At 34.9% G+C, this 24856-nt stretch overlaps 1 protein-coding gene and 1 long non-coding RNA gene across 3 annotated transcripts in view; one reads left to right on the forward strand and one right to left on the reverse strand.

Moving 5' to 3' along the window:
- Nucleotides 1-24088, forward strand: part of Carpa (Carbonic anhydrase-related protein A) — a 44296-nt gene extending 20208 nt beyond the window's left edge. The window contains exons 2-10 of one of the 2 annotated variants that reach the window (XM_074251329.1): nucleotides 2854-2901; nucleotides 10874-11010; nucleotides 12702-12893; nucleotides 16335-16430; nucleotides 18777-18843; nucleotides 21370-21524; nucleotides 21727-21852; nucleotides 23319-23367; nucleotides 23450-24088. In XM_074251329.1, the coding sequence (XP_074107430.1) occupies nucleotides 2854-2901; nucleotides 10874-11010; nucleotides 12702-12893; nucleotides 16335-16430; nucleotides 18777-18843; nucleotides 21370-21524; nucleotides 21727-21852; nucleotides 23319-23367; nucleotides 23450-23511 (932 nt within the window). In that variant the 3' untranslated portion in view covers nucleotides 23512-24088. The remainder of the gene's footprint in view (nucleotides 1-2853; nucleotides 2902-10873; nucleotides 11011-12701; nucleotides 12894-16334; nucleotides 16431-18776; nucleotides 18844-21369; nucleotides 21525-21726; nucleotides 21853-23318; nucleotides 23368-23449) is intronic. The other variant, XM_074251330.1, reaches the window with a different exon arrangement.
- On the reverse strand, nucleotides 5603-6985 carry LOC141532861 (uncharacterized). The gene is made up of 2 exons (XR_012480147.1): nucleotides 6308-6985; nucleotides 5603-6157 (listed from the first exon to the last, which is right to left on the reverse strand). It is a non-coding gene; the product is annotated as an uncharacterized LOC141532861 (long non-coding RNA).
- Nucleotides 24089-24856: the final 768 nt, after the last annotated feature.

Consider the following 24856-nt stretch of genomic DNA (forward strand, 5'->3'; position numbering starts at 1 on the left):
ACAAGTCAAGACGCCCGTCACTAGTACTGCTTCTACTTCGAAGTACATCGTATTTGACTTTTCTGTTCAAGTGCCCAGCATTTTTTCCCACCATTATTGTGGCTTAGAATTGGAAGAATTGTAAGTCCTAATTTGTCATCTCATTGGAGATTTACATCTAATCGATCGAGGCTGTTGGCAAACAACGCGGAGCTCAAAACAATATTTTTAATAAAGTTGCTGTTGGCAAACAGAATTTCGCAAAGTCTCCCCTTAGTGAGGAGAAACTGAAAGAGGCTAAGAATACAAAGTGTGCTTCTCGGAAGGCAGAAGCCATAGTAAGAGGCTGCCTTCTATTTACCCCATTTGGACTTTTGTTTACTTGAAGGGCTCTCGAGCCGGATCCCTTGTCTTTTTTGGAGTCGCTTGGGAGAGAACTCGGCGACGGAATTAGGGGATGATTGAGTGCTTGAATAAATACCCTGGAACACCCATAACAAGAAACGATTAAGAAATTCAATAAACAGTATCTTCGTACGGCTAATTGATTCCAAGCGAAAAATCAATGAGCATAATTAGCTCATATGGATGTAAAGACAGTTATTTTTAATGAAGGACTAGTTGCAGGCTATCCGGAGGCGAGTTTCAATGAAGCTAGGGTTGGGGTTATATGGACTGGACATGTGGAAGCTAGAAAGCTTACGAAATATCCAGAACCAACTCTGGTAATTTAACTCTCTGCTAGTCGAGATGTTTTGGAACAACCTGCGGTTCTGACAGTCGAAATTATATGTAAAAGCTCCTTTTTTTTTTTTGGTAATTGCACCGACGAACTTATTCCGCGCCCGGTAAAGCCTCGGATGGTGCAAATTGGGCGCCAGTCAGGGCAATCTAACTCGGGAGGTGATAAAAAATTTGTAGGATGTAATTTATTGGAAAAATTGTAGTTATAATCGAAACAAGAGATAATATAAGAGCTCGGTAGAACTAATTTGTAAATCAGAACATCGTCCCTTCGATTGAGTGGATTTGTTTAAAATGATCGTAGTCCAATCGACTGTTAAATCTCTATCCGTTCAACTGTAATTGTACGCTTTTGTTCCTCGGCACACGGTTGTTTTCAAACTGACTGTCTATTCAGGTTTTGTTTCTATCCGCTGCTCTCTTATTTTTATTACATTTTGTTTTACAAATCACTCAACCGCCGATTCTTTATCCTTACATCCAAATCGACCAGAAAAAAAAAAAAAAAAAAAAAAAATTAAAAATTAAAAATTAAAAATTAAAAAAATTAAAATCGAAATCAGACTCCATTCAAAATTTCTGCAACTCCAGACATAACCTGACAATAAACATTGAAATAAATAATTAGGTTACAATTGTCGCTTTACGATCGATAGAGAGACCGCCGTTCGTCTGTTCCATTCATGATTACGACAGTATTGTTTTATGCAGTTATTTCCATAATGCCCCGGGAATTACCATCGGATTTTGCGATCCTTAATCGTAATTGCGATCGCATAAATGATAGGTTAGGTTGGGTTCAATTTCAACCCCCTGAGTTGAATAAAATAAAATGAGTGTAGGTTTCTGGACAAGGAGGGAAAAAAAATCGATTCCACACAAACTGATTATGATTACATTATATTCACTTACTTATTTAGATCTAAAAGTTTTATAATTTGATGCAATTAGCCGATGGTGGAGGGCGCGGCGTAACTACTGAGATAGTCACATGTGGGTCGGGTCAACTCTCATAAGGCCAGACGCAGTTTAATGATTCAAAACACGCGACATTTGTCTCCTTTTTTATTATATTAGTCTTTTATATTTATATTCGCCGAGAACCTTAACCTTTTTACACGGTTATTTATTTCAGATTCACGCGTTAGTATATCACTTTTTTTTTTGACAATCTCATTAATTTTTCAGCTTCCCTTCAACACAATTGCAATTGCAACACGAAAATCCAATCAGAACCAAAAAATATTGGAGCTCGACAGGTTATGGGCCCAGGGCAAAAAACCAAAAATTTTAAATTAAAGCATTTACGGTAAAAAAAATCGGAATTTTAGCATCTAACTCTTGCTAAACAGTGCATATAAGTCTTCGTAAAATCAATACAATGATAAAAATTCTTAATGAATTGCCAAGAATGTATTGAAACTCGAAGACACTGTGGCATCTGGTTGACGTTATTCCGGTATGTTTAACATGTCAAGTAGCTCTTAGTGGCTTTCCACACACTATAAGCGTACGAATTCCTACGGTACTTCACCCCATCCTCCCATATCGATTAATAACTCTCACAGTCAAAAGTCACGGCCCGACTGCTCAATCATTATTAAATCAAGGTTGTGTATACCTCTTCGGGATTCAAAGACCAAATTATCGGTAAATAATGGATTGTACTTGGGAACATCAACCTCGTTTAACATTAACCATAAAAATAATATTTTACAGTACGGGGTTAATAATTCTTCCGTGGTGTTTAGATAACGCAAAAAAAGAAATTATGAATAGACCTTGGTAAAAATAAAATTAAAGTGCAGTGTTTGCATTAATAAATATACTCACACGTTTGTAAAAAAAACAGCACTGGATCTTTACGCATATTTATATTTATTTGTTTTTTAAAGCTGGTCCTTTTTCGCACGTGGTACAATTCCATTACCGATAAGAAACATTCTGCCGTGTATAATAAATATTAGCATTTTAGTCGTCGGATTCTGGAAAAAAGAAAAAAAAAAAAAAAAAAAAAGGAGAAATTAAAATTAATATTAAATAACAGCGATAATGATAATAGTTGTGATAAAATAAAAAAGGTGGATTAAAATTAGAGAGGATAATTAACTTTTATCGTTTAATTTTCAGAGTCCGAAGCCAGCTGGGAAGAATGGTGGACCTACGACGGTATTTCCGGTAAGTCCACAGTTATTTAATAGACTTAATAATACCAGCACTCGATAATTCAATATAATTGCGTTAATAAGAGATTTAAATACGGGATTACTCTATTATTAGACTATTGATAATAAGAATAGTCTGGGACGCGCTTGGTAGCGGAGTAAAGTAGTGACTGCGATTTGGGTTAAATTAAATAGTAAAGCAAGTTGGTATGAATTAGTTTTTTCGGTATGAAATTCTTTGCAAGTTAATTCAGTGCATGAATTTTTATCGCGGGGGTTAGCAACACCCGGTACAATCCACCTCACCTTGGAAAAGTTATTACTGATTTTGAGCTGGCTTTAGTCAGGTGGTTGCCTTTTTAGGGCCACAGTTTCATATTCCAGGCAGATGCTAGATGGTCTACTGTTGTTTTACAACCAATAAGCCTTAAGAATTTATTTTTAGATCTCTCGTAGTTTTAAGATATTGGAATATTGAAAATTTTATCGGTGTTTATTAATTTTGTAACTACTCAAGTTACCTCATTGTAATGAAATATTAAATTTTTATCGAGAAATCCATATTCTACACTCAGAATATTTAAAAAAAAAAAAAAAAAAAAACCTCGTAGTAAGTTTCTGCAAGCGAGAGAAAAAATTAACTATGCGACACTTAGCGGTGAAACCAAGAAACTATTGCCATATCAACGATTACGTGTCTAGAACAAATTTTTGATTGTTTAATAAATATTGTGTGTAACCTTTAGAAGAAGCACTTTTAGAGAGAATTATAGAAAAAAATACTGAAATGAACAAACCTGACATGAAACTAAAAAATGTATAAATCCCTAGAGATATTCGGACGCAAAAGGAATAAAAGATGAAAAATATGTAAGCAAGTTATGAAATCTTCATCTCATCGTCGGTTAGCGTTGAAATGATTTAACAAATTATTTAACTGTTGGTAGGATTCGTATGGTCAACACGAATTAAGCTTGGTACCCTGGCTATGTACAATGTACAGTATTATATAATTTATGCGTACTCACGTTGGAAAATGAAGGTAAAAGCATATCCAACCGTCATACCGGTAGCTCTTCAGTACTTGCTTTTACGGAAACATATTTTATGCATACATGCATGCTTAACACCTAAGAGAGCGACAACGGCCGCCGAGATGACTGGAAACGACTGGGACCATCGTCCACCAGCCAGGATGTTAAATTACAGCATTTAAATAATTTCATTTAATCTCTGCGCTGGTAAGACCCTCCCTCTCCGCACTCCCTCTGTCTTAATCATTCTACTGCGCCTTCTCGTGCTTCGTTACGTGCTACCGGATAACCTGGCTGGATACCAACGTTATCCTCACGGAAAATATATTTTCCGCTGACTGAATTCGTCCATGATAGCCTGTTGCTTAAATTATATTATCACTTTTATATCATCACTCTATTTAATTACTTTCATTTATTATTTAAATCTGAATTCCAATTCCGCAACCTAAAATCAATAGTCCTGCCATTAACCGATTAAATTATAAATGAGACTACGGTAATTCCGATTAATTTTGTTTATTTTTAGTGTTTACTCGTCGAAATACAGTTTAAACATTATTATTTAATTCATTTTTATGTTAATAGTGGATTTATTCATTTCAAGCAGTATGTTAGGACATATTAAGGTTAATGTGCTTTGATATATGACCAAATTACCTCATACTAGTCCTTAAAAGGTCGAAAAAGTCCATATATTAATTTTTTTTTTAAGTTAGTTTTTAAAAATTCCGACAGGTGGCGCATTGTCGCTAATTTAGCTCCTAATAGGAGAGTTCAAATTCAGGAATTAAGTAATAAAATAAAAAATCAAGTTTTTGACTGTTTAAAGGAGCCTAACTATCTAAATTACTGAAACAGTTTTCTATAATTGTTAATTCAGAGTTTTATGAAATAATTGTATAAAATATTAAATTTTATAAAGAAAAAAAAAATGAATTTTTATAACGGTTATTATGAAACTTTTGTAACGGGTTCATTTAAATTCGCTTTGAATAAAATGAACTAATGAATATATTTAATGAAAAAAGAAAAGTTTGTAATTATAAATTTCAACTGACAATAGTGATTCAACAAATTATTCAGATAAAAATAATATATCAGACAATCATCTATTCATTAAATAAAATTCGCTAGTGTTGCTTGTTTGAATTAAACTTTGTAGAGAATTATTAACTTTTGGTGTTATTTTTCAAAAGTTTGCCATTTAAATAATAAATAACTAATTTGTCTGGTGATGAAACAGGTAATAACAGCGATAGTCGGGGAGACAAAATATCGGGGTCTTTAATCTGGATGAAAATAATCTGGTGACAAGGTGAGAAAATGGTTACGGTTAAGTAATTTATTTATAACATAAGCACTGAAGAGGAGTTAGTGAGTGAGTGAGTGAGTGAGTGAGAGAGAGTCGGGAGTATTGGGCGCCACGAGAGAGAATTAAGCGAACAAAAGTTTAGAATCAGCAGGCTCCAAGCATTTTACTATCCGAGGTTCGAGGTATGCTCTTTTAAGAGTTGCTTTTTCTATCCCGGGAATTAAGAAAACGGAATAAACATGCAAATGCAACCTGGTCCAGCCACCAGCCACTTTCCTTCTTTATCACTCGGTGAATACAAGTGTGCCAACTTAAACCCGCCGGTGGGAATAAAAGCTTGGAAAAAATATAATAATAGTAATGAATAACATCTTTGATCCTTTATTTTTCTCTTTATTTTACATTAGTAGTCATACAAATACTGAATAATAAAAATTTAATTACTTTTTTTTTTCCCATACCGACTTTTTAATACCAAGATATATATCTTCTTGTATTTGTAATTTCATTTTACGACTTTTATTGCTTAAGTTATCTTTAAACTCATAAATTCTCCCAAATATTCCATAAAAACAGAAATAGAATTTTTTTTTAATTGTTTTTGGGTTTTACCGCTAGGTGGCGCATGGGCGATTTTTTCTCTCGCTTGTAGAAATTTTTAACTAAGTTTATATATTAAATTCAAACAATTTGTTATTATTTTACATCAAAATTATCGACATATTTTAAGTTATCTTAACAAAATATTTTTTTTTTACGTTTTACATGTTTGCCATTTTAATAATACTTTCTATAGAATCAAAATTTCCTATTGTCCTATTCCAACATTATCTATTCCAATTTTGGACGTTGTTCCTCTATGTTTCCTTCCATGTTCTACAACAAACAGAGTTTCCGAGAACCAGCATATCACTAAAACCCTAAAAACGAAAGTTTTTCCATTATCACTGGACGAAAAAAAGCTTATTAGTATCAATAATTTAATTAAAGAGCCCCGAAACACCGAAATGACATGCATACATTTGTATATAACGGATTTAACTTGTAATTGAGACTACATGAGCAATTACCTTAGTTAATTAACAAATTTACAGAGAACATATCGCGACTCGACGTATAAATCCGCGGCACGAGCGACACAGGGACCAGAGACATTAAACATATCTAACTATACACACACTGGGTGATAAAGTGCAAGAGAGATAGGGATATCGTTATCGTGCCCCGATAACAAGGTGATCCGCAACGTGCAACACGAATTGCATTTCGAAATTCTATTTGGACACTCGCGAGCTGCATTATATTTTTCCTGAACAATCGACAAATTCACTCCCGGAAAATCCATTTTGAGTTTACAATCATTTTCGCGATAAATTTTAAAACCCGAATAAAATTTATCGGTCATTAGCACATTACAATTAATTATTTTAAAATCCCCGTTGAGATAACAATAAAATTTTTTTGTTTAATCCTTAACTCAGTTTTTAAAACCAAAAAAATTCTGATCTTTTCTATTCAATCAAAAACATTCAATGGAATACAATGCCGCGGATTATTTTAACATTGTGTTTTAACACACATATGCGTTGTCGATTAATGATACGATGATTATTTGCTTGAAAGTTATAAATCAATAGGTCTTGATAAAGTGGAATGAAAAACTGAATGTTAAACCAGTCAAATATTTGTACAATCAAGTAAAACAAATATTTTTTCTTCAGAAAAATTTAGATAAAATAATTTTCTCATTTTAGCGTCGGTTGAGAATAAAAGAAAAAAAAGAAAAAAACATTGAATAATAACAAGGGTAAATAAATAAAAATGAAAAGTTGTGAAGGGGTTTGCGCTCGTTAATGACAACCCAATAAATATATATATATTTCAAGTTCCTTTTTATTTGCTGGGACAAAAGTTTATCGGTTGGATAAAGGTCAGGTGATGAAACTAATTTGTCCATGATCAGGTTATTGCGATACCAATATAAGAAATAAAGGATCTAGCAGGCTGGATATAAATATTGTGCTGTCGAATTTAAATACCGATTGTGACTTAAATAATTGTGGCTGGAAGTGAGAGTATCAATAAAAGAAGTGACATAAAAAATAAAAAAAGCATAAACAAATAAAGATAAAAGAAAAAGCGGACAAAGCGAGTGGATTTCATGAATGTGTTGATATTGTTTGTAAAATAAATAAAATGAAAAGGGAGCGGTGATATGATAGAGCTCTGGACAATAGTTATACGGAATACGGTCCTCTGTTCTGCTCGACTCTGAAACATCCGGTCCGGGCTTGATTGGAGAAACACTGAAATGTATTCATTTATGCATATGAATTCAGGAGGATAGGCCGGGTGAAACGCGCGAGATGTCTGTTGGGCAAAGCGTAGCTGAAAAACATCTTAATTGGACTTGGAGTGTCCCCTTTTCCCCCGGCTTCGTCTATCTCACGACGATTTCTGGGGAATCTTTATTCTAATGTCATCAATAACCGTCTAAGGATCGGGAGAACGATTGCCGAGACGGCAGACGTCTATTATCATCGTTATAAATTACAATCTCTGTCGAATGTCGGATCATCTCGATAATTAAACTCAGCTGTCCAAGAAAACTGTCTAGAGGATTGATTCTCGAGAATTTGGTTCAAATTGCTTGACGTCTAAAATACCAGAGTCGATAATAATTACAATTTTCCATTATTTAAATTTATAATATAATAAAACGACTCGTGGTGTGCTAATATGCAAATAGAATGTTAAAATGTTAACCTGTCATCCCAATGATAATGTAATTAGTCTATTAGTGATATATTATTAAATTATCCATATTGTAATGTAAATGATTTTACACGTAGAATTTTATAAATAAATCATTCAAATTCTAATTATGATTACTCAAATTAAAAATCAAATACTGCCAAACTAACGTCATATACTCCAAATTAGAATGAGATTGTGGATTTAGGTACGAAATACCATTACCGGAGAATGGACGTAATTAAACGTTCATATATTATTATAGATGCATTGTACTGACCGGAGTAATACGGGGAAACCAATAGAGACGTCGGCTCTATATTCATCGCTTGCTAATTTTTAGTAGATTTCATAGAAATCTAACTATTGCATTCGTCCTCATGACGCAACTTTTGAAAAATTTTGCTATTTCCTGACTCAGTTCGTCGAGCTGGTTCAGAAAATGTCATTAGTTCAAAAGTTTATATATGTATGTATTTATATATATATATATATATATATATATATATATATACAATATAACGCGGCTTATCCGGACGATAGCGTCTCTAATTCATAATGGATCCGTTTCAAACTCAACATACTTCATTTTTAGACGATTACCAAGGCCAAGTTCAAAGATGAGCTTAATCGGTCAAGTAGTTCAGAAATTACAGAGTTTCAAAATTTTCAAAATCCTAAAAATTCATTTTTTGGCAGATTCTTTCGCGCATAACTTTTGAATGAAATAACTTATCGAATTTTTGTAAATTTCATTTTAAAGCCCATTAAACAAGCTTCAATTTTCATGTCATTTTATTTTCCTAAAGTTTATTAAAGTTTATTAAAGTTTTCTTAAAGTTTATCTTGTGGATAAAATGGGAGACCTTGAAAAAATTGACGAAGCACCTAAACCATTAAGCTGGCTTCTAAACGGTACTAAGAGAATCTATGTTAAAAACATAGAAAATCCAAGCAAACGTCTAAAATATTAGTAGTTCATAAAAACTATAATTATCATTTTTTTTCTTTTTGTTATTTAAAATAAAAATTAAATTTAAAATTGAATTAAAATTAAATGTTAGTAATAATATATTTAATATTATGAAGTTTAATATTTTATAATAATATTATTATATTACTCCAATTAATAGAAAAAAAAAAAAAAAATTGAAAATTCGTTAAATTTATAAAATGATGAATTATCAAAATTTAAAATGATTAAAAATCGTGAATTTATTTTATTATGTTATAGTATAAAGTTAAAATTTTGTATTAAAATATTGAAAATAAAAAATTAATAAAAATAAAATAAATGTAAAAAATTTTAAGTTATTATATATAATAAATAAATAAATAAATTATGTTATTATTATATATAATTAATAAATAAATAAATTATTAATATTTATAATTAAAATTTGCTTTATGTGAAATCTACTTCCATTTCGGCTGCCGAATGGCCTTTTTAATTACACTACCGTGTATGCCAACTATAAATCTAGCTTGTCAAATTTACGCATTAAGCTTGTCAAATAGTAATACGTGCGCGTGAAGCTCTTTAATAACTCTAATTTACTTTGTTGAAGCTTATTTAAAATTTTCATGAGCTGTTTAGGCTCTAAAAGTCTTGAATTATCGTAATAGTTGTCAAAAAAAAACAGTTAAATTAATTTTAAAACGCTTTTACACGATGTTAACTCGACGACGGCTCGATGTAGAGTGCCCGCTGAGTTTCTCCCACTACTCGAGCTTAGTCCCCACTCTCGACTTCCCACTCCGCGCGCCTGCGCAGTCCGGTCGCCAGGCCCAGACCGTTTTTTGGGGGAATTGGGAAGATTTGATCGATTTTTTGGAGGAAAATACTACAAAAAATTGAAATATTTAGTGTCAACTGATGACTTTCATTAGAGAGGTGTATTTTATTATGAAGCGTGAGAATAAAAGAGAAAAGTGAATGAAATAGCAGGACCTTTGCGATATAAATTGTCCCGTTCGACAGTTAACGACATGATATATTCGTGAAGCAAACGGTTACTTTTAGTTATTTTTATTTTAATCTCCAGTAGAAAATGAAGCATATTTATCAGTAGCCGTGAAAAAAAAAAATAAAAAAACTTAATACTTTTTACAATTCCTTTTAGTGTGACTTATCGATAGCAAAACTATTGATTAAACTCGAGAGAAAAGTTTGTGGTTATACATATTGATGGAAAAATAAAATAATATAAATTATTATATCGATTTGTTTATTAATGTAATAAATATGAAAACAAGTCTTGATTATCAAAGTTTTTCTTCTAGCTATAGCATTAAAAAAAAAAAAAAAAAAAAAAAAAAAAACAACTAAATTTAAGCGTCAGAATAAATTTAATACTTTTAATTATCTACTTACTTGTTTATATTTTATATAAAGTTATTAAAGATTAATTTAAATAAAAAATAACGATGGTAATAACGTTAAAAAGAAATAACAAATTTTTGAATTTATAAAAGAAAACTCATTAAGACCTTGAGCTCGTATCAATTTCACCCGACGAGATAAAGTTAAATTTATCAAGCACAAGTCCAGAAAACGCGAATGATGAGGATTTTAGATAAAAAAAGAAAACCAAGAAATGTTTGCTGGTTTGAAAAAAAAAAAAAAAAAAAAAAAATAAGAAAAGTTTTAACCGAAAAAAATAACTTAAATATTTACTCCCTGGTGTCCGAGGAGCTGTCGAAAAATTCTTTCAAGTCAATTGGAAAAGTTGAAATTGTAAAAATTTTACTATTTTCTTCCGGGGTCTCTTACAAAGTTCATTGTGAGCATTCGCATATATATAAAATCCATTCCATGAAAATAAAAAAATAAAAAAAAATTTACCTTGGATTGAAAAATAATCAGTTGAATTTTGTTGCAGGTCCAGCATTCTGGGGCTTAATAAATCCGCAGTGGTCTCTGTGCAGCAAGGGCCGACGACAGAGTCCCATCAACATAGAGCCAGACAAGTTGCTCTTCGATCCTCACTTGAGACCCGTCCAGGTCGACAAACACAAAGTAATTTATCACTCCCATATTTTTTTTCGATTTATCCCTCCTTTACCGTAGCCCTAGCTGAAACAATTTTCCTGAACCGGAAAGTCTTCGGGGAGCTCATGTCAACCGAGATCTTGTTTTTAGAAATACCCAGGACAAACTTTTTAATTCGAAACATCTTACTAAGAAACTTGATAAGATCACGTCCCAGATATCAAACTTTTATTTCGTTTTAACTTCTGTTCTGCCCCTTCCCTTTTTTTTTACCCCCTCCCGGAAAATTCCGAGAGCGTATGCAAGCTTAATAACCTGTCAGCGTAGTAGTGTAGCCGGGGTTGTTTGACTAGCACTCGAATGATTTTGTTAAAAATTCAGCAGCGTCATCAGCTACTCCACGAGGGTATGTTAATTCGACGAGCCTATTACAGAGCCCTGTAAATTAACGGCCGAAGGGTTGTGTGGTTATTTTTCCGGGAGGTCAAGAGCGGTGCAATCGATACTGAAATTAATCAACTAAATAGCGGCGATTACAGAGCACCAGTATGTAGACGTCTCGATTAAAAACACAAAACACGGGAAGATACTGAATGCTTGAGGTGGGGGGGGTGTGTGACACATGACCCGTTTAAAATCACCCGGATGTCCAGGAGCGGTGAAAGACACCAGGGGAACAATGCTCGCAACAAAGGAACACATTCTCGCAGATGCTCAACCAACCGCCACGCACTGTTTGAAACTCTTGATGCCTGAGCTTTTAAATTTTTTCATCCTTATCCGGGTTTTCCATTCTTAAACGTTCGCGCTTCGCCATTGTGCTATTCATTTCTGGAAAAAAAGAATACCTGGGGGAGAAAAAACTACTATCGAAGTCTGTTTCAAAAAAAGAGGAGAAACAGGAAGACGGTATTCGGAAGTGCCCCGTCAGCCCGCAGAAGCTCAACCACATTCCGGCTGACGTAATCGGGGGAAGGGGGGGGGGGTTAATCGCGAGGGCCAAATTTGTCGGCCCTCTTTTCTCCTCGTTTAAAACTTTGGCACTTAAATTAAACAATAGAGCTATGGGAGAGTCTTCAGTTACTATACGGAGAAACTCCACTCGTTTATGCTGACTACGTATTTTCGCGTCTGGCCCGCCACCCAAGGAGGCTAGCTTTTTTGAGAAGGCCCGGGATATTTTATTTATCTTGAACGCTTCGTCTTTATTCCTCCGAACAATGCCTGGATCGTCGAACGGGCGTGCTCCAAACTTGAAGAAAGGAGATAAATTTGGGATTAAAAATAAATAAGTGAGAAAAACAAAAATTAATTGTGGTAAAATAGGCTCCCGTTGAAAATCCGCTGACGTGTCTACTTCCCAGTCCAATTCAATGAGGTTACCTCATTATTTCTAACTGATGACGTCATAATTCACATTCGCGAGACGTACAAGAAAATGGACTTCTCTCACCAGTCGCCTCGTTTTCATCGCCTCGCTAGCCCGGCACTACCACCAGTACTGCTGCCAGTACCTACGCCATTCTGTCCAATTAAATCCCTAATCAATTACCGTACCAGTCCCGAGAGCTTCGTTTTTGTCAGTCGAAAAACCACTTTATTCTGCTCTTTACCCGCAAAAAACATCCACTCAATGATTAACTTGAATTTTGATAAACTTGTCACATTTTTCACTTCCAAAGCTTGCTCATCTAATCGTTTTTGGTTGGTTGTTTCAGGTTGCCGGGCATCTCCACAATACCGGACAATTTCTGGTGTTCAAGGCCGACAAGGACGCTAAAACTCGGGTGAATATCACCGGAGGACCACTTGCGTATCACTATCAGTTCGAAGAAATCTACATCCACTACGGGATGACCAACGACCAGGGCTCGGAGCACCAAGTTAACAACTACGCTTTTCCAGCCGAGGTTAGTTCAATTTATTAAATTTCTGCAGTTCGATGAACGAATTGGTAAATTGCCGGTGACCTTTTTTCGAAAAATCGATAACAAATCAGACGGGTTTAGATGAACAAACTATAACCGAATTTACAATAGACATAAAATCAAATCCAAACATTTGAATAGTATTAATTTTTACTGATGCAGAGCATCGAATAATGTCGAGTACACTTTGACGGGTGATGAATTTATTAAAACGAATGAATGTCCAAGGACGGACGGACAGAGTTGATATAGTTGAAATAGTTATTTAATAGCAGATTGATTTGAAGGTTGCTTTTAGTTAATCAAAATGAAAATTATGATATTTGAAATTCGAAATTGTATTGTAAAAGGTAGGATGAGCTTATGACGGGAATCACACAAGAGGATCATGTATATGTGAGTGTACCTACGCTTAGAGACACTCAGGCGAATCTAATTCATTATCGATGTACTTGAAGGACGGTTTGCTTTGATGCCAGAGACCGAGCATCGAGTAGCACTAAATGGAGAAGTAGGAGGAGTAGCAGGAGCAGTCGTAGGGGTTTCTCTCTCCGGCTGATTAGGATCTCAGCGATACACCAGAGTAGTATTGAACTAAGCCAAAAGGGCTCGATTATCCGATTAATCTTCCACTAGAACTGTCCCAGAGATATTTTCCATAGTCTTGATTATCATCGGACCGCAATAGGAAACTGTATTCATCAAAAGTTGATGACCAGCAAAAGGGATCCTGGATGACCGCATCCAAGTGTCTGTCTTTCTCTTTGTTACTATCAGGACTATTGAGAGTAATGTGTCCTTGGGTTGGTATTTGCTTCCTATCAGGCTGTCGACTGTAGTGTGTCGTGGCCGGGCACTAATGGCCAAACAGCCCCGTGATACGAGTGGAATCACCGGGCTGTAGGATGTAGGACATACCATCCAGAATCTCCATGTAGTATGTACGATGTACGATGTACGATGTAGTATGTAGTATGTTCGAGAGGTGTGCAAATTGACAGGTGTAATTGGAGCAATTTGCCCGAAGGAGCATTTCAATTCTCCTTGTGCCGATCCGTCTTTGATCGTCTTAATCCATCAGCATAATTGCGTTTAAATACTTAAACTTATTTCCCGCTCAGTTGGAAATAATTCCAAGATAGTTTAGATTCATCCAATCCCTCGAATACACTCGGACAACTTTCAGGTATCAATAATAATATCTGGAATACCAATCAAAATCGGTTGTATTCCCGGGGAATAGAGAATATCTTGAATCGTCACTTCCAAACTGGACATCAATTAAAAAAATAACAGTTGGCTAAACGCAAATTTACTTAATTATTCCAGTTAGGCGCGCGCGCGCGTGTGTAGTACCTGGAAGCCGGTAATTGTAGTGGTCGTTTATAGTTGAACGACCCTCGTAGCTCTGCGATTGTCTGTCGTTCTCAAGGGCTCTTCACCCCACTTCGCTCGCTGCATCTCTTTTAAAGACAACACCCAAGGTTGAATTTTTTATTTCCAACCCATCAGACATCAGACATCAATGCTAGTTGCTTGGTTACTAATGCTAATAATGTTAATTATAAGTTGTAAGCCAAAGCTCCTCTATGATTTCCTCTTCGATCCAATTGATGTGGTCGGGGCTGGCTGGACAATATATTCGAGAAATCGCAGCCGCCCCTTTTGAGAGTAGGTGATCCGAACTCAGCCCCAACCACCGGCTTAGGTGGGTTAATATAGTTGGCAGTTACCAACGAAGGTAGGACTGCTACGATGGAAAGGGGCTTGATGAAGCTCGTATATCTATCATGGGAGAATAGAGTATTGTGCCAGAAATCGTGATGGCATGCCCATATGCCACGGATGCAGCTTTTGACGTGCCAATTATTCTTGACTCGATGATACTCGATGATACTCGATGGGTGGCATTATACCGATCCGAGAGATTAGATGACATTTTACTGCCCGATTATTAATTCTGGGGTATTAGCTTCATTTTGTGAATTATTATTAATTTTTTTTTAACTTTTTCAACGGATGTTGACGTTTTAAGGACCTAGAAAGCTTTCCCGAAATTAAAACAAACTTATTGTGGTTATAATCATTGTTACGTTATAATTTATTATAAATAATATATTTATTTAACACAAATGTATAAACTCCGTGGCGTGTTGAGTTTGCTCGGTGAAAGCTATCTGTAAATACGGAATAATGTAAATATAGGTGAAACTTTAAACCAAAACTTACCCCAGCGGCGGAGAATAGTATAGTTTAAACTTGGTTACGCGTTCATGTTTCTAAACTATTCTGAGGATTTGTTAGTGGCTTTTCCAAGTATATTACCCCACAATGTAATTATTGTCATTTCCATCTGTGATTAATTCATATCACCGATTAATTCTACAAGAAAAAGACAACCAAAATAACAAAGCAACACACAGCGAACGTGAAATGATTGAGTAAATAAAATTCTTTTGAATATTCCTTGCTCATGTTTTGAATATTCCTGTGCCGGACAATTGGCTAGCAATTCTGGATTTTTTTAATTTCTACCCTCGAACAGGCGCCGCTGAACCTCAAAGATTATTTTGCCAACTTTATTACATAGTTATTTTGATCAGCGCATTGAAATTTAATGAAAAATACCTGGTAATAGAAAATAGGTATCCGAATAGTGTCATTATAGATTATTAACATGCCAAACGAGGTTGAAAATTTCCGATGAATTCCATCCCTTGTGGATAATAATTCCCTTGGGCCCGTTAAACAAATGCTCTCGGGGTGTGGAATTCTTCAGCAAAAGATACCTCTCGGGATTTTAGTTCTTCATTTCTTTATAAATTTTTTTTTTCATCCCTTATTCTGACAGCGAGAAAACGCGAAAAGGCGTCACTACAATCGACGTTTCGTCTGCCCAGGGGAATCTTTGTGTTATCTGAGGGGTGACGCCGCCCTTGGGCTCCCAGTGCTTACACATCTACATCAACATCTACTGACAAAAGCGGATAACATCCCTTTGATCAGATATTCCGTCGGGCCGATAGAACTACAATCTAGAACTAAAGAATCAAATATTTATCTTTATCACCCCTATTTTTGGTAGTTATTAAATTCTCGCCTCGTTGGATCAATCCCAATTCTGCTAATCACCAAGACATCAATCACCGCACAGAAATGTTCAGTAGATTCAGTGGGTGTCTTGGTGTTTTAGCAACTAACGGTGCCTTTGTGCTATACTCGGTCGCGTCACTGAAATTCGATCCATTTGGCTTCAGTAGATGTCGCTGCTAGGTTAGTACTAACTTCTAGACTCTCTTACGGATACCCTTAAAGTGCCAGTAATTCACCGTATTTTGGGTTGATCTTCCTCCTGAAAATTCTATTAAGCATACAGTACTGATTCAATACAAAATTTAATTATTTATTGTTGTATGCTTGCAGATCCAGGTCTTCGGATTCAATGCCGAGTTGTATCACAATATGAGTGAAGCGCAGCACAAAAGCCAAGGACTAGTTGCCATTTCGCTGATGGTCCAGGTTTGTAAAATTATTATCATTTTTTTTTTTTTTTTTTTTTTTCCCTTGACAAAGCAAAAGAACGATTTTAAGAACAGTTGGTTTAAGAAAAAGCACTATCATTAGCAACTGCGAGTAGTTGGAAGAAGTGAGTAGCATTTGGTTGACACAAGTGAGTAAGTTTCATCCTCTTTGGCTTGACAGCTTCTTTAAACTAAAACTCTAAACAGCTTGAAGAATATTCAAAAGTGCAGTGGGGAGTGGGTGTGTTGGTGTGTAACAGAGATAGAGAAATATGGTTAGTAAAAGTAAGCATATATCACTTGTCTCTGTTTAACGTGTCCTCTTACACTTTCTATCAACTTTTGAGCTCTATTTCTAGCGTTATAGGATCAGTATCTCGTAGTTGTTACTCATACACTCATACACACATCAGCCTTTCTGACTCTAAAGTTATAACCAGTTTTCAAGAGGAAGATGCTTAGAGATAGACATAGATTGTGATAAAGATATAAAGAGAGCAGGAGAAAGAGCTTGGTTGAGGATAGGGAGCATTTGGGTGTTGGGAGGTGAAAAGCCAACGAACACGAGGGAGCTCTTCGGAAACTTGAGAATTTATTCCCAGCAAAACCACGCAGTGCTTTTCCTCTTGTATCCTTATCCCTTTACTCTTCGCTATGGAAATGGTTACGGAGATGCAAGCCCGCTCCAGCTCTAGCTCCAGCTTCACCGCATGTTTCTCTATTGAGCTTTCATCATCTTTACCCTTGAGAAATAATTGCTTTCGGATGATAGTCATCGGCATTGTCGTTACTCTCGTCATTATACTCACGTTAATATATCCTTTGAAACTTTACACTCTAAAAGGTAAAAATATTGCTTTAAATAAAATAAATAAGACTATCAAATATTACCCGCTTCAGCTACCACAAACTTTGAATAACTTTTGTAGAGTTATACTCCCTAGACTTAAATATCATTAAGATTACAGAATTTACCAAGACAACGCACAGATACAGTATACCTTAATTACTGATGTAATTGTCAATTTAGAAGCTTCCAGGGTTTGATTAAACCGAGGAATAGACTCTTATGCACACACTAAACTTTTCAAAGTATGTAAATTTAACCGACTTTCGATGGATTGTTTTATTTTCACCTGTTATTCTTTTTAGTTTGTTCTACGTTAGCTTATCCCCGCTTTTTTAGAAATTGCACTCAGCGCCACCTACCGTGGGCGTCCTGAACTACTTCTAGTATCTCGGCAGTTAAAATAGCACATTTAGAGGACTTGGGCTGTTTTTAATGCAAAAATTAATAACAAATGATATCTTAATACCCTCATTAATCATTAACTGTCAGAAGACTTACTTGTAAATCCGTAACGACCTAAATTTAAATCCTCAAAACGTGAGAGAGTCCTTAGAGTAGCAGGACACCGTGAAATGAAAAGCTGTAAATTGGTAAATAACGAGATATTGAAACTAAAGTGGTGGTTGGATAATGACACCTTAATCAAGAGTTATTTGAAATTAATTCCTCGGTTTAAAATTAATAAATAAACTCTGGTAGATGATCATCTCGGTAAATATAAATTAAAGCAGAGCCCCCGGGGATTTTAATGATGAGACGGAGTATAATTTTAACTGGATGTTGGATTTAATAGTTTAGTACGACGTCGTTACTTAAAAGAAATATTTAGCTCGTTTATTTAAATAGATGCGGTGTATATTCAAAAAGTAATAAATCCATTGAAAATAAAAAGTTATTTCTTTTAATAAATTTCGCAATGTTAAACTTTTCTTTTCTAACTATACTTCTCTCCTCTTAAACTTTATTTTTCTTACTTTCTTATTTGTACTTTTTCCCGGCGTCTTTTCTCACCTCTGGTTCTCTCTATGGTGCAGCGGCTTCTCCACTCCGGGAGTCCTTAACAGGTGCTCGATCTCCGATGAATGAATGAATCGTAAAGGAGCTCTACAAAGCTGCTCTGACTACTGTAATTCAGACGAATTACACTCTTGAGATTCGGCCCCCATCCCTCGGCTGCATTTACTTTCTCGCTCTTGGAAAGCTACCAAACCAGGCCCAGGCGAGCTAAATGAGCGAAAGCTCCCGAGATCCTGTCATTCACAAAACTTTTCCCCGCTAACACAAGATAGATCGATCAAATACTAAAACTCAGAAACTGAAACCGGGTCAGACATTTTGATGCCCGAAGACCCCGACTTGTTCTGATTGCCTTTCTCAGTTGCTAACTCGTTAAGCTGTGCTTACTAAGTCAAGAGCATCTTAAATGTATATTATATTAATTTTACAAGGTTATTATTTCAATAAAAAAATTTTTAAATCTAATTTCTGTTGCAGCTTGGCGATACCCCGAATCAGGAGCTACGAATCATAACCAGTGTCTTTAATAGTGTGCAGTATCGATGTAAGTACTATTTTATATCATTACAATTGACAATTTTTATCGACTAAGAGCCTATTCATTATAACTTGAAGATTACTTAGTAAATAAACACAAAGAAGTGACAATAAATTTACTGGGGAGTAAATCTCGAGTGGTTGTGAAAGTAGGCCACCGGAAAGGATGAGAAGTGACACTAACACTACACTAATTCATGTAAAATTTCCCCGAAAATGAAAACTCGGATATTTAAGGTATGAAAGAACCGTTGAAAAGAGTAAATGTAAAAAAAATAATAACTCTGAGCGCAATTAGTAACGGTTTTCCAAAAGCCTGAGGATCTCCGAGCTTTCCCCGGGCTCTAAGAGCGCTGGCACATCTGATGAATACCAAGTTCACGGGCCAGATAACATGTCGCGTATTGCTCCAGCTAGCGAGCGAATAATAAATAAAATACCACTGGAAAATACATTTGAAAAAAAGTAAAGAGATGAACTCGCATCTCCCCCCCCCTCCCCCTCTCCCTTACCTGTACACGATGAATGCTGATTTTGTATGGAGGTATTCTGAACAGTGTGTATGGAAAAGTGAGTTTCTTGCTTAACGAATCTGTTTGACAAAATCTCGGTTATTGCGGGGGTTAATTTTTTTTTTTTTTTTTTTTTTTTTTTTTTTTTTTCATTGAAATTTGACGTAACACCTCCCGGGCCGGGATACCTTTTCTAAATTAAATTACAGTGACTTCTTGCTGGGTGGTTTTTTTTTTCTAAGCTCATACCATGAATTTAAATCAATACTACCTTCCGGTGTTTTACTTACCCGGAGGAAAAAAACGCTCGAGAGTTGAGACTCCTGACACCGTCATAAATCACAAGACAATGGAAACTGTCTTGTTTCAAGAGGGTGTGACACGAATCTAAGTATTCCATTGTTGCATAAGTATATACAACGGATAGTGTGAACACATAACAACAGCGTCCACCGGGGCCCAAATTGAAAAGGTTCCCACCTTGGACAATTTGAATTTATTACCCTTTACCCAACGGCGCGGCGTTTCCCGAGTATCGACACAACCCCCCCCCCCCCCATCCCTAAGTGAACTATGTATCTGCCACCAGAATTTACTTATACGTGGTCTATGCGTGGTCCTCTAATGCACCACCCTACTGCCCCTTGTCCTGATAATAGATGAAATATTTCGACACACCAGAATAATGTTCTGCAGCATAACTACCTGAAAATTTAATCACAGAACACTCCTACTCTGAATTAGAGTCAAGGAACATCACCAACAGCAATTGTGGAAAACTATCATGATCATGATCATTATGATGATGTTCTTCGGTGAAGCAACGTAAAGGTTAGTCTGACATTCAGCGATGAAAGGAAAAAGTGTCGGCTGTCTATCAGGATTGTGATTATCATTCAGAGTTGGGGAGCGAGCACTAGGGGCGGTCAATTCCGCTAAGAGCTCCTCTGTGGTGGAACTCCTTTAAAGGCCGACAAATGCCAGTTGTATTAAAAGAAATGAAAAAAGTAAATTACAGTCTGGGGTAATGGGGGAAAGAATTTGTGAGTGACGGCATTTGTGTGTCTCTCAGTAATTCATGCTCTCTGGCGCCCTCAGGTGGAAGAAAGTTAATGCGTCTCATTAATCATACGAGCATCTCCATCTCCCGGCTGTATTCACTACACCCCCCCCCCATCACCCACAGTTTTATCCCCTCTACCACATACCAGTCAGTTGATATTTTTCGTCGACGCTGTTATTATTTGTCATTTCCGCCTCGCTTTAATGTTGCAATCCTGCTCCTTATTTTTTGATAACGCAAATCGGGAGTGTACGCTTCCTAAATTTAGGTTTCACATCATCCACGTTGATCAATACGCCGTACAAGCAGGATTTTTGATATAGAGTCCAATTTCCTGCAAAAAAAAAAAATTAGGAAAAAGGTTGACCATACTTGACTGCTCAAAATTGCATTTATTACATTTTTGAGGTCTCCCGGCCTTTGATTTTGAATTCTAACTTTTAGTAAATCTTCGACAATCAATAGCCAAACTTTGCTCGTAAATCATCGCCAGTGATTCCGAGAAAGTGATAATTAATGGTGTGTGATAAAAATAAGTAGTTTGTTATGTATCTTGGGTAGCTCGTAAAAGTGGTTAACTTTCTTTAGTTCTATTAGGTTAGATCGAGCCAACTATAGACTATAGACTAGACCGAGTTCTAGTGGAGTGGGGGAACCCGCTTTAGTTAGACATCTCAGTCTATACATCTAAGCTCTATATTTAATGTCGTAGAGTAGACTATACTATATACAAGAAGAGCAACACAAGATTCCCGAGTGCCTTAACTTGAAAACCCTTACCTGCAAATGTTTACGTTGGTTATAAGGTACGCGCTTCCGTTTTACATCCCCTTTACATTCCCAACCGTGATGTTTACTACTCGAATTATGTCGGTTAAACTTTCTTATCTTGTGTACCTTTAACTGATTGTTTACAGCGATAAAAATTCTCAAACAAAACGGTGTTTTCTGATTACAGCCCAAAAAGCTCCCGTGGGTCATCTTTCCCTGAAAGAGCTGATGCCGGACACAGACGGATACATGACCTACGAGGGTAGCACCACGCACCCAGGCTGCTGGGAGACGACGGTCTGGGTGATCGTCAACAAACCCATATATATGAGTGCTCAAGAGGTAGGAGCTGAACAACAGCCATTGCTCATATTTTATTCAACAGTTTTCCAACACTAGTGCTGTTTGCTTTTTATTTTACTATTTCAACCAATAATTTACCAACTACCGGGCATTTTTCAAACGTTACGCCGGTTAAACACTTCTTGCACGTGCGTCACTTCAGCTTTGTTAATTAATTCCTGTCTTATCTCTTCTTATATAGCTCTACGCATTAAGAAGACTAATGCAGGGCACCAAAGAAACCCCTAAAGCTCCCCTTGGAAACAACCGCAGGCCCATTCAGCTGCTTCATCACAGAACTATCAGGACAAATATCGACTTTCGAAAGGTGAGAAATTTTTGGTTACTTTTAAAATATATTAATAAGAACGTCCTTAATGGCCAGTTCTATCATTCATTAAATTTGTAAGCGATTCCCGATTAAATATCAATGATTCCTCGTTCTGATCGGAAATCTGTCATTTCACGTTTAAATATTACTAATATAAATTTAATTTAACGTCGTTAAGGCTCTTATTCATCCTCGTTAATATTACAGAAAGGTTTGCTGTTGAAAAAAAAACCATTTAATTTAAAAATTAGTTCTCAACTTTACCGCTAGGTGGCGCATAGTCGTTTTTTTTTCTTCTCACTTGTAGAAACTTAAAACTAACTTAATTTACCAGTTCCATTATTAATTAAAATTTTAAGACATTTCTTGATTGAATATCAATCAAGACTTCTCTTTTTAATAAGAAATCTGTCATATCACGATTAAATATTACGAATATAGATTTAATATATCATCCATTAAATCGTCAATTCTGCATGAATCTAACCTCCTACATTCTTGAAAGAATAATGCTTGAAGGTGATACCAAGCTGCTATAGTCATCTTTAAATGGGCACGACTTATCAACGTGAGCGTTTTTACTAAATCATGAAAATCAAATATTTATTTATGACTTAAATAATTGATAAGTCTCGTATTCAAAATATTGAAAGAAATATATCTGAACATTTAAGATTAAATTTTCAACGAAACATTAATTATTTAAAAGAGAAAAATCTTTCAGAACCACTCTAGAAATAATCTACAATTTTATTGATTTAAATTAATTAAATTTTTTTCCAGTGATATTTTTGTTTTGTAAATAAAACCAGAATATTAACACCGGGAATATATTTACGGATAAAAATAACTATAATTAGATTGTCACGATAATTAATTCATAAGCAATTGCATTTATGACTGATTATTAAATTGAAATATGCCGACGGATCTATTATAAGTACCATTTTAAAATTACTTTGTATTGTTAATTACGAAATAATTCTGTCATATCAAATTGTCGTGTTGAATTAAAAATTTGAGGCTATATTTGAACAGAAGTATCGTTTAATTTTTGATTTAAATTATCGACAATAACTGAGTATTAATAAATTATTTATTAGGTATTGGGAAAAAATAATTAAGCAAGATGTTAATAAAGATATTATTCATTAAATTTTACGAGGAGTGAAAGGTCAGCGGCCATTTTGTGTTAGTTAGAGCACGTGTATACACTTACCGGTTAAAAAAAGATTTTTAAATTAAAGTTTGAAGAATAATAATTGAATTAATAAATAATTTTTATTGATCAAATCTGAAAATAGGTTAGGTATAAATACTCGGCGTTAAAGTGTCAATAAAACGCCGACGGTTTATGTAATTTTAAGCTTTAAGTCAGTTTCTATTAAACTAATTAAAAAAGGCGGGAAATTTTTAAATAGATCTAAAATTTTGTATTTTTAATAAACTGTTTTGTGTTTTAGGCGCCGGACGCAAAATGTCCGTCAATGGTTCCCACAACGCACTACAGAGGTAACATAACCTTTAAAATTTATTTTGACAGTCTAGATGTCGCTGCAATCATAAGGAATAAATTCGATTTAAATTTGAAAAGATGAATTTTTCTTTGCAGCAAACACGTGGACCGATGGAACGATAAGCCGGAACTCGCTGTAATAAAAATAAAAATATTAAAAAAAAAAAAAAAAAAATAATTCTAAAAGCAATGTTGCAATGCTTTAGTGCGCGTTCGCCCGAACGTTTCGCTAAATAACTAATAATATTATTATCAAAACTAAATAACACAAATCAATAATCAACAGAGCTTTACGTGTTTGGAACCCCGTTAAAATGACGGATTTTTTTTATTTACTAACGGAAAATTTATGCAAAATGGTTATTTACACACTGACAAGTTCCGTCAATTAATTTTGTAGCCGGGTAATTTGATCAATCTTGAGAGACTGTGGAGTTTTGGGGGCTGGGTAAAATGCCGGACAAATGTTTTTTAAAAAAATGTAAACTAGACCAACCAAATGATTAATATTTAATTGGTAATGTAGTTTAGCAGGGAGAGATCCCACGCTTTTGTATATAATTTACCGATAGGCGAATTAAAATTAAAATATTTATTTAGACGAAATGTATAGTAACAAATAAAAACAAATTGTATATTATTAAATAAAATAACACATTTAAAATGTAATGATTGTGGTTAACGAATATTGATAACAATAAATATATTATATTATAACTGCTTTTTGTTATTTACTTAACCTATTTTTAGTGAATAAGAATTGAGCGGGAGAAAAGGATGGAAAGTGGTAGGGAGTTGTGACCTTGAGCGGTTGGCGCAACGAGCGTTAAGTGTGTGGTGAAACACGAAGCCCAGAAAATTTAATTTATTCGGTTTTTACATATTCCCGTCAATTTTAATGGCGGGAAATTTAATTTAATATTTAAAAGTTTAATAAAACACTTTTTTTTTTTTTTTTTTTTTAATTAGACTTAGTAAAGACTTCAAAATTTGTAAAAATTAGAAAAAAATTGGATCAAACCCGAAATTTTTTAGTCAATTATTTAAAAATAAAATAAATCTTTACGGTAACAACTACTTTTATCTAAAATAATAAAATTACGGGTAAATAGTTGGGCAAAACAAATATAAAGATAAAAATCAGGTAAACTCGTCAGTAATACTCGTCAGTGATACGTTGATTAATTTCCCCTTTTGTAACAAGCAACAGTATGTAATTTGTCTGGTTCAGTAGGGGCAGGAGCCTAAAGGATAATTCCTCGGTGAAATTATAGGGGAAAATGGCATGGTTTGCCACGATAGTCTACTCGAATTCTCCGTCGAATTACAGGATTACGAGCATACAAATCTCGATGCATATCTTCAGAAGTACCTTCTTTGCCACTAATTTTTACGGTTAAAATAACTAAAAAAATAAGTTAAAATAAAAATATCTAAATTCTGTTTTCATATCAAAGGTAAGACCTGAAATAATTCAACTACTGC

The sequence above is a fragment of the Cotesia typhae genome, unplaced genomic scaffold (genome assembly GCF_013202065.1).
Source record: "Cotesia typhae breed Kobodo isofemale line unplaced genomic scaffold, CoteBio_Ctyphae contig_69, whole genome shotgun sequence".
Classification (NCBI taxonomy): Eukaryota; Metazoa; Arthropoda; class Insecta; order Hymenoptera; family Braconidae; genus Cotesia; species Cotesia typhae.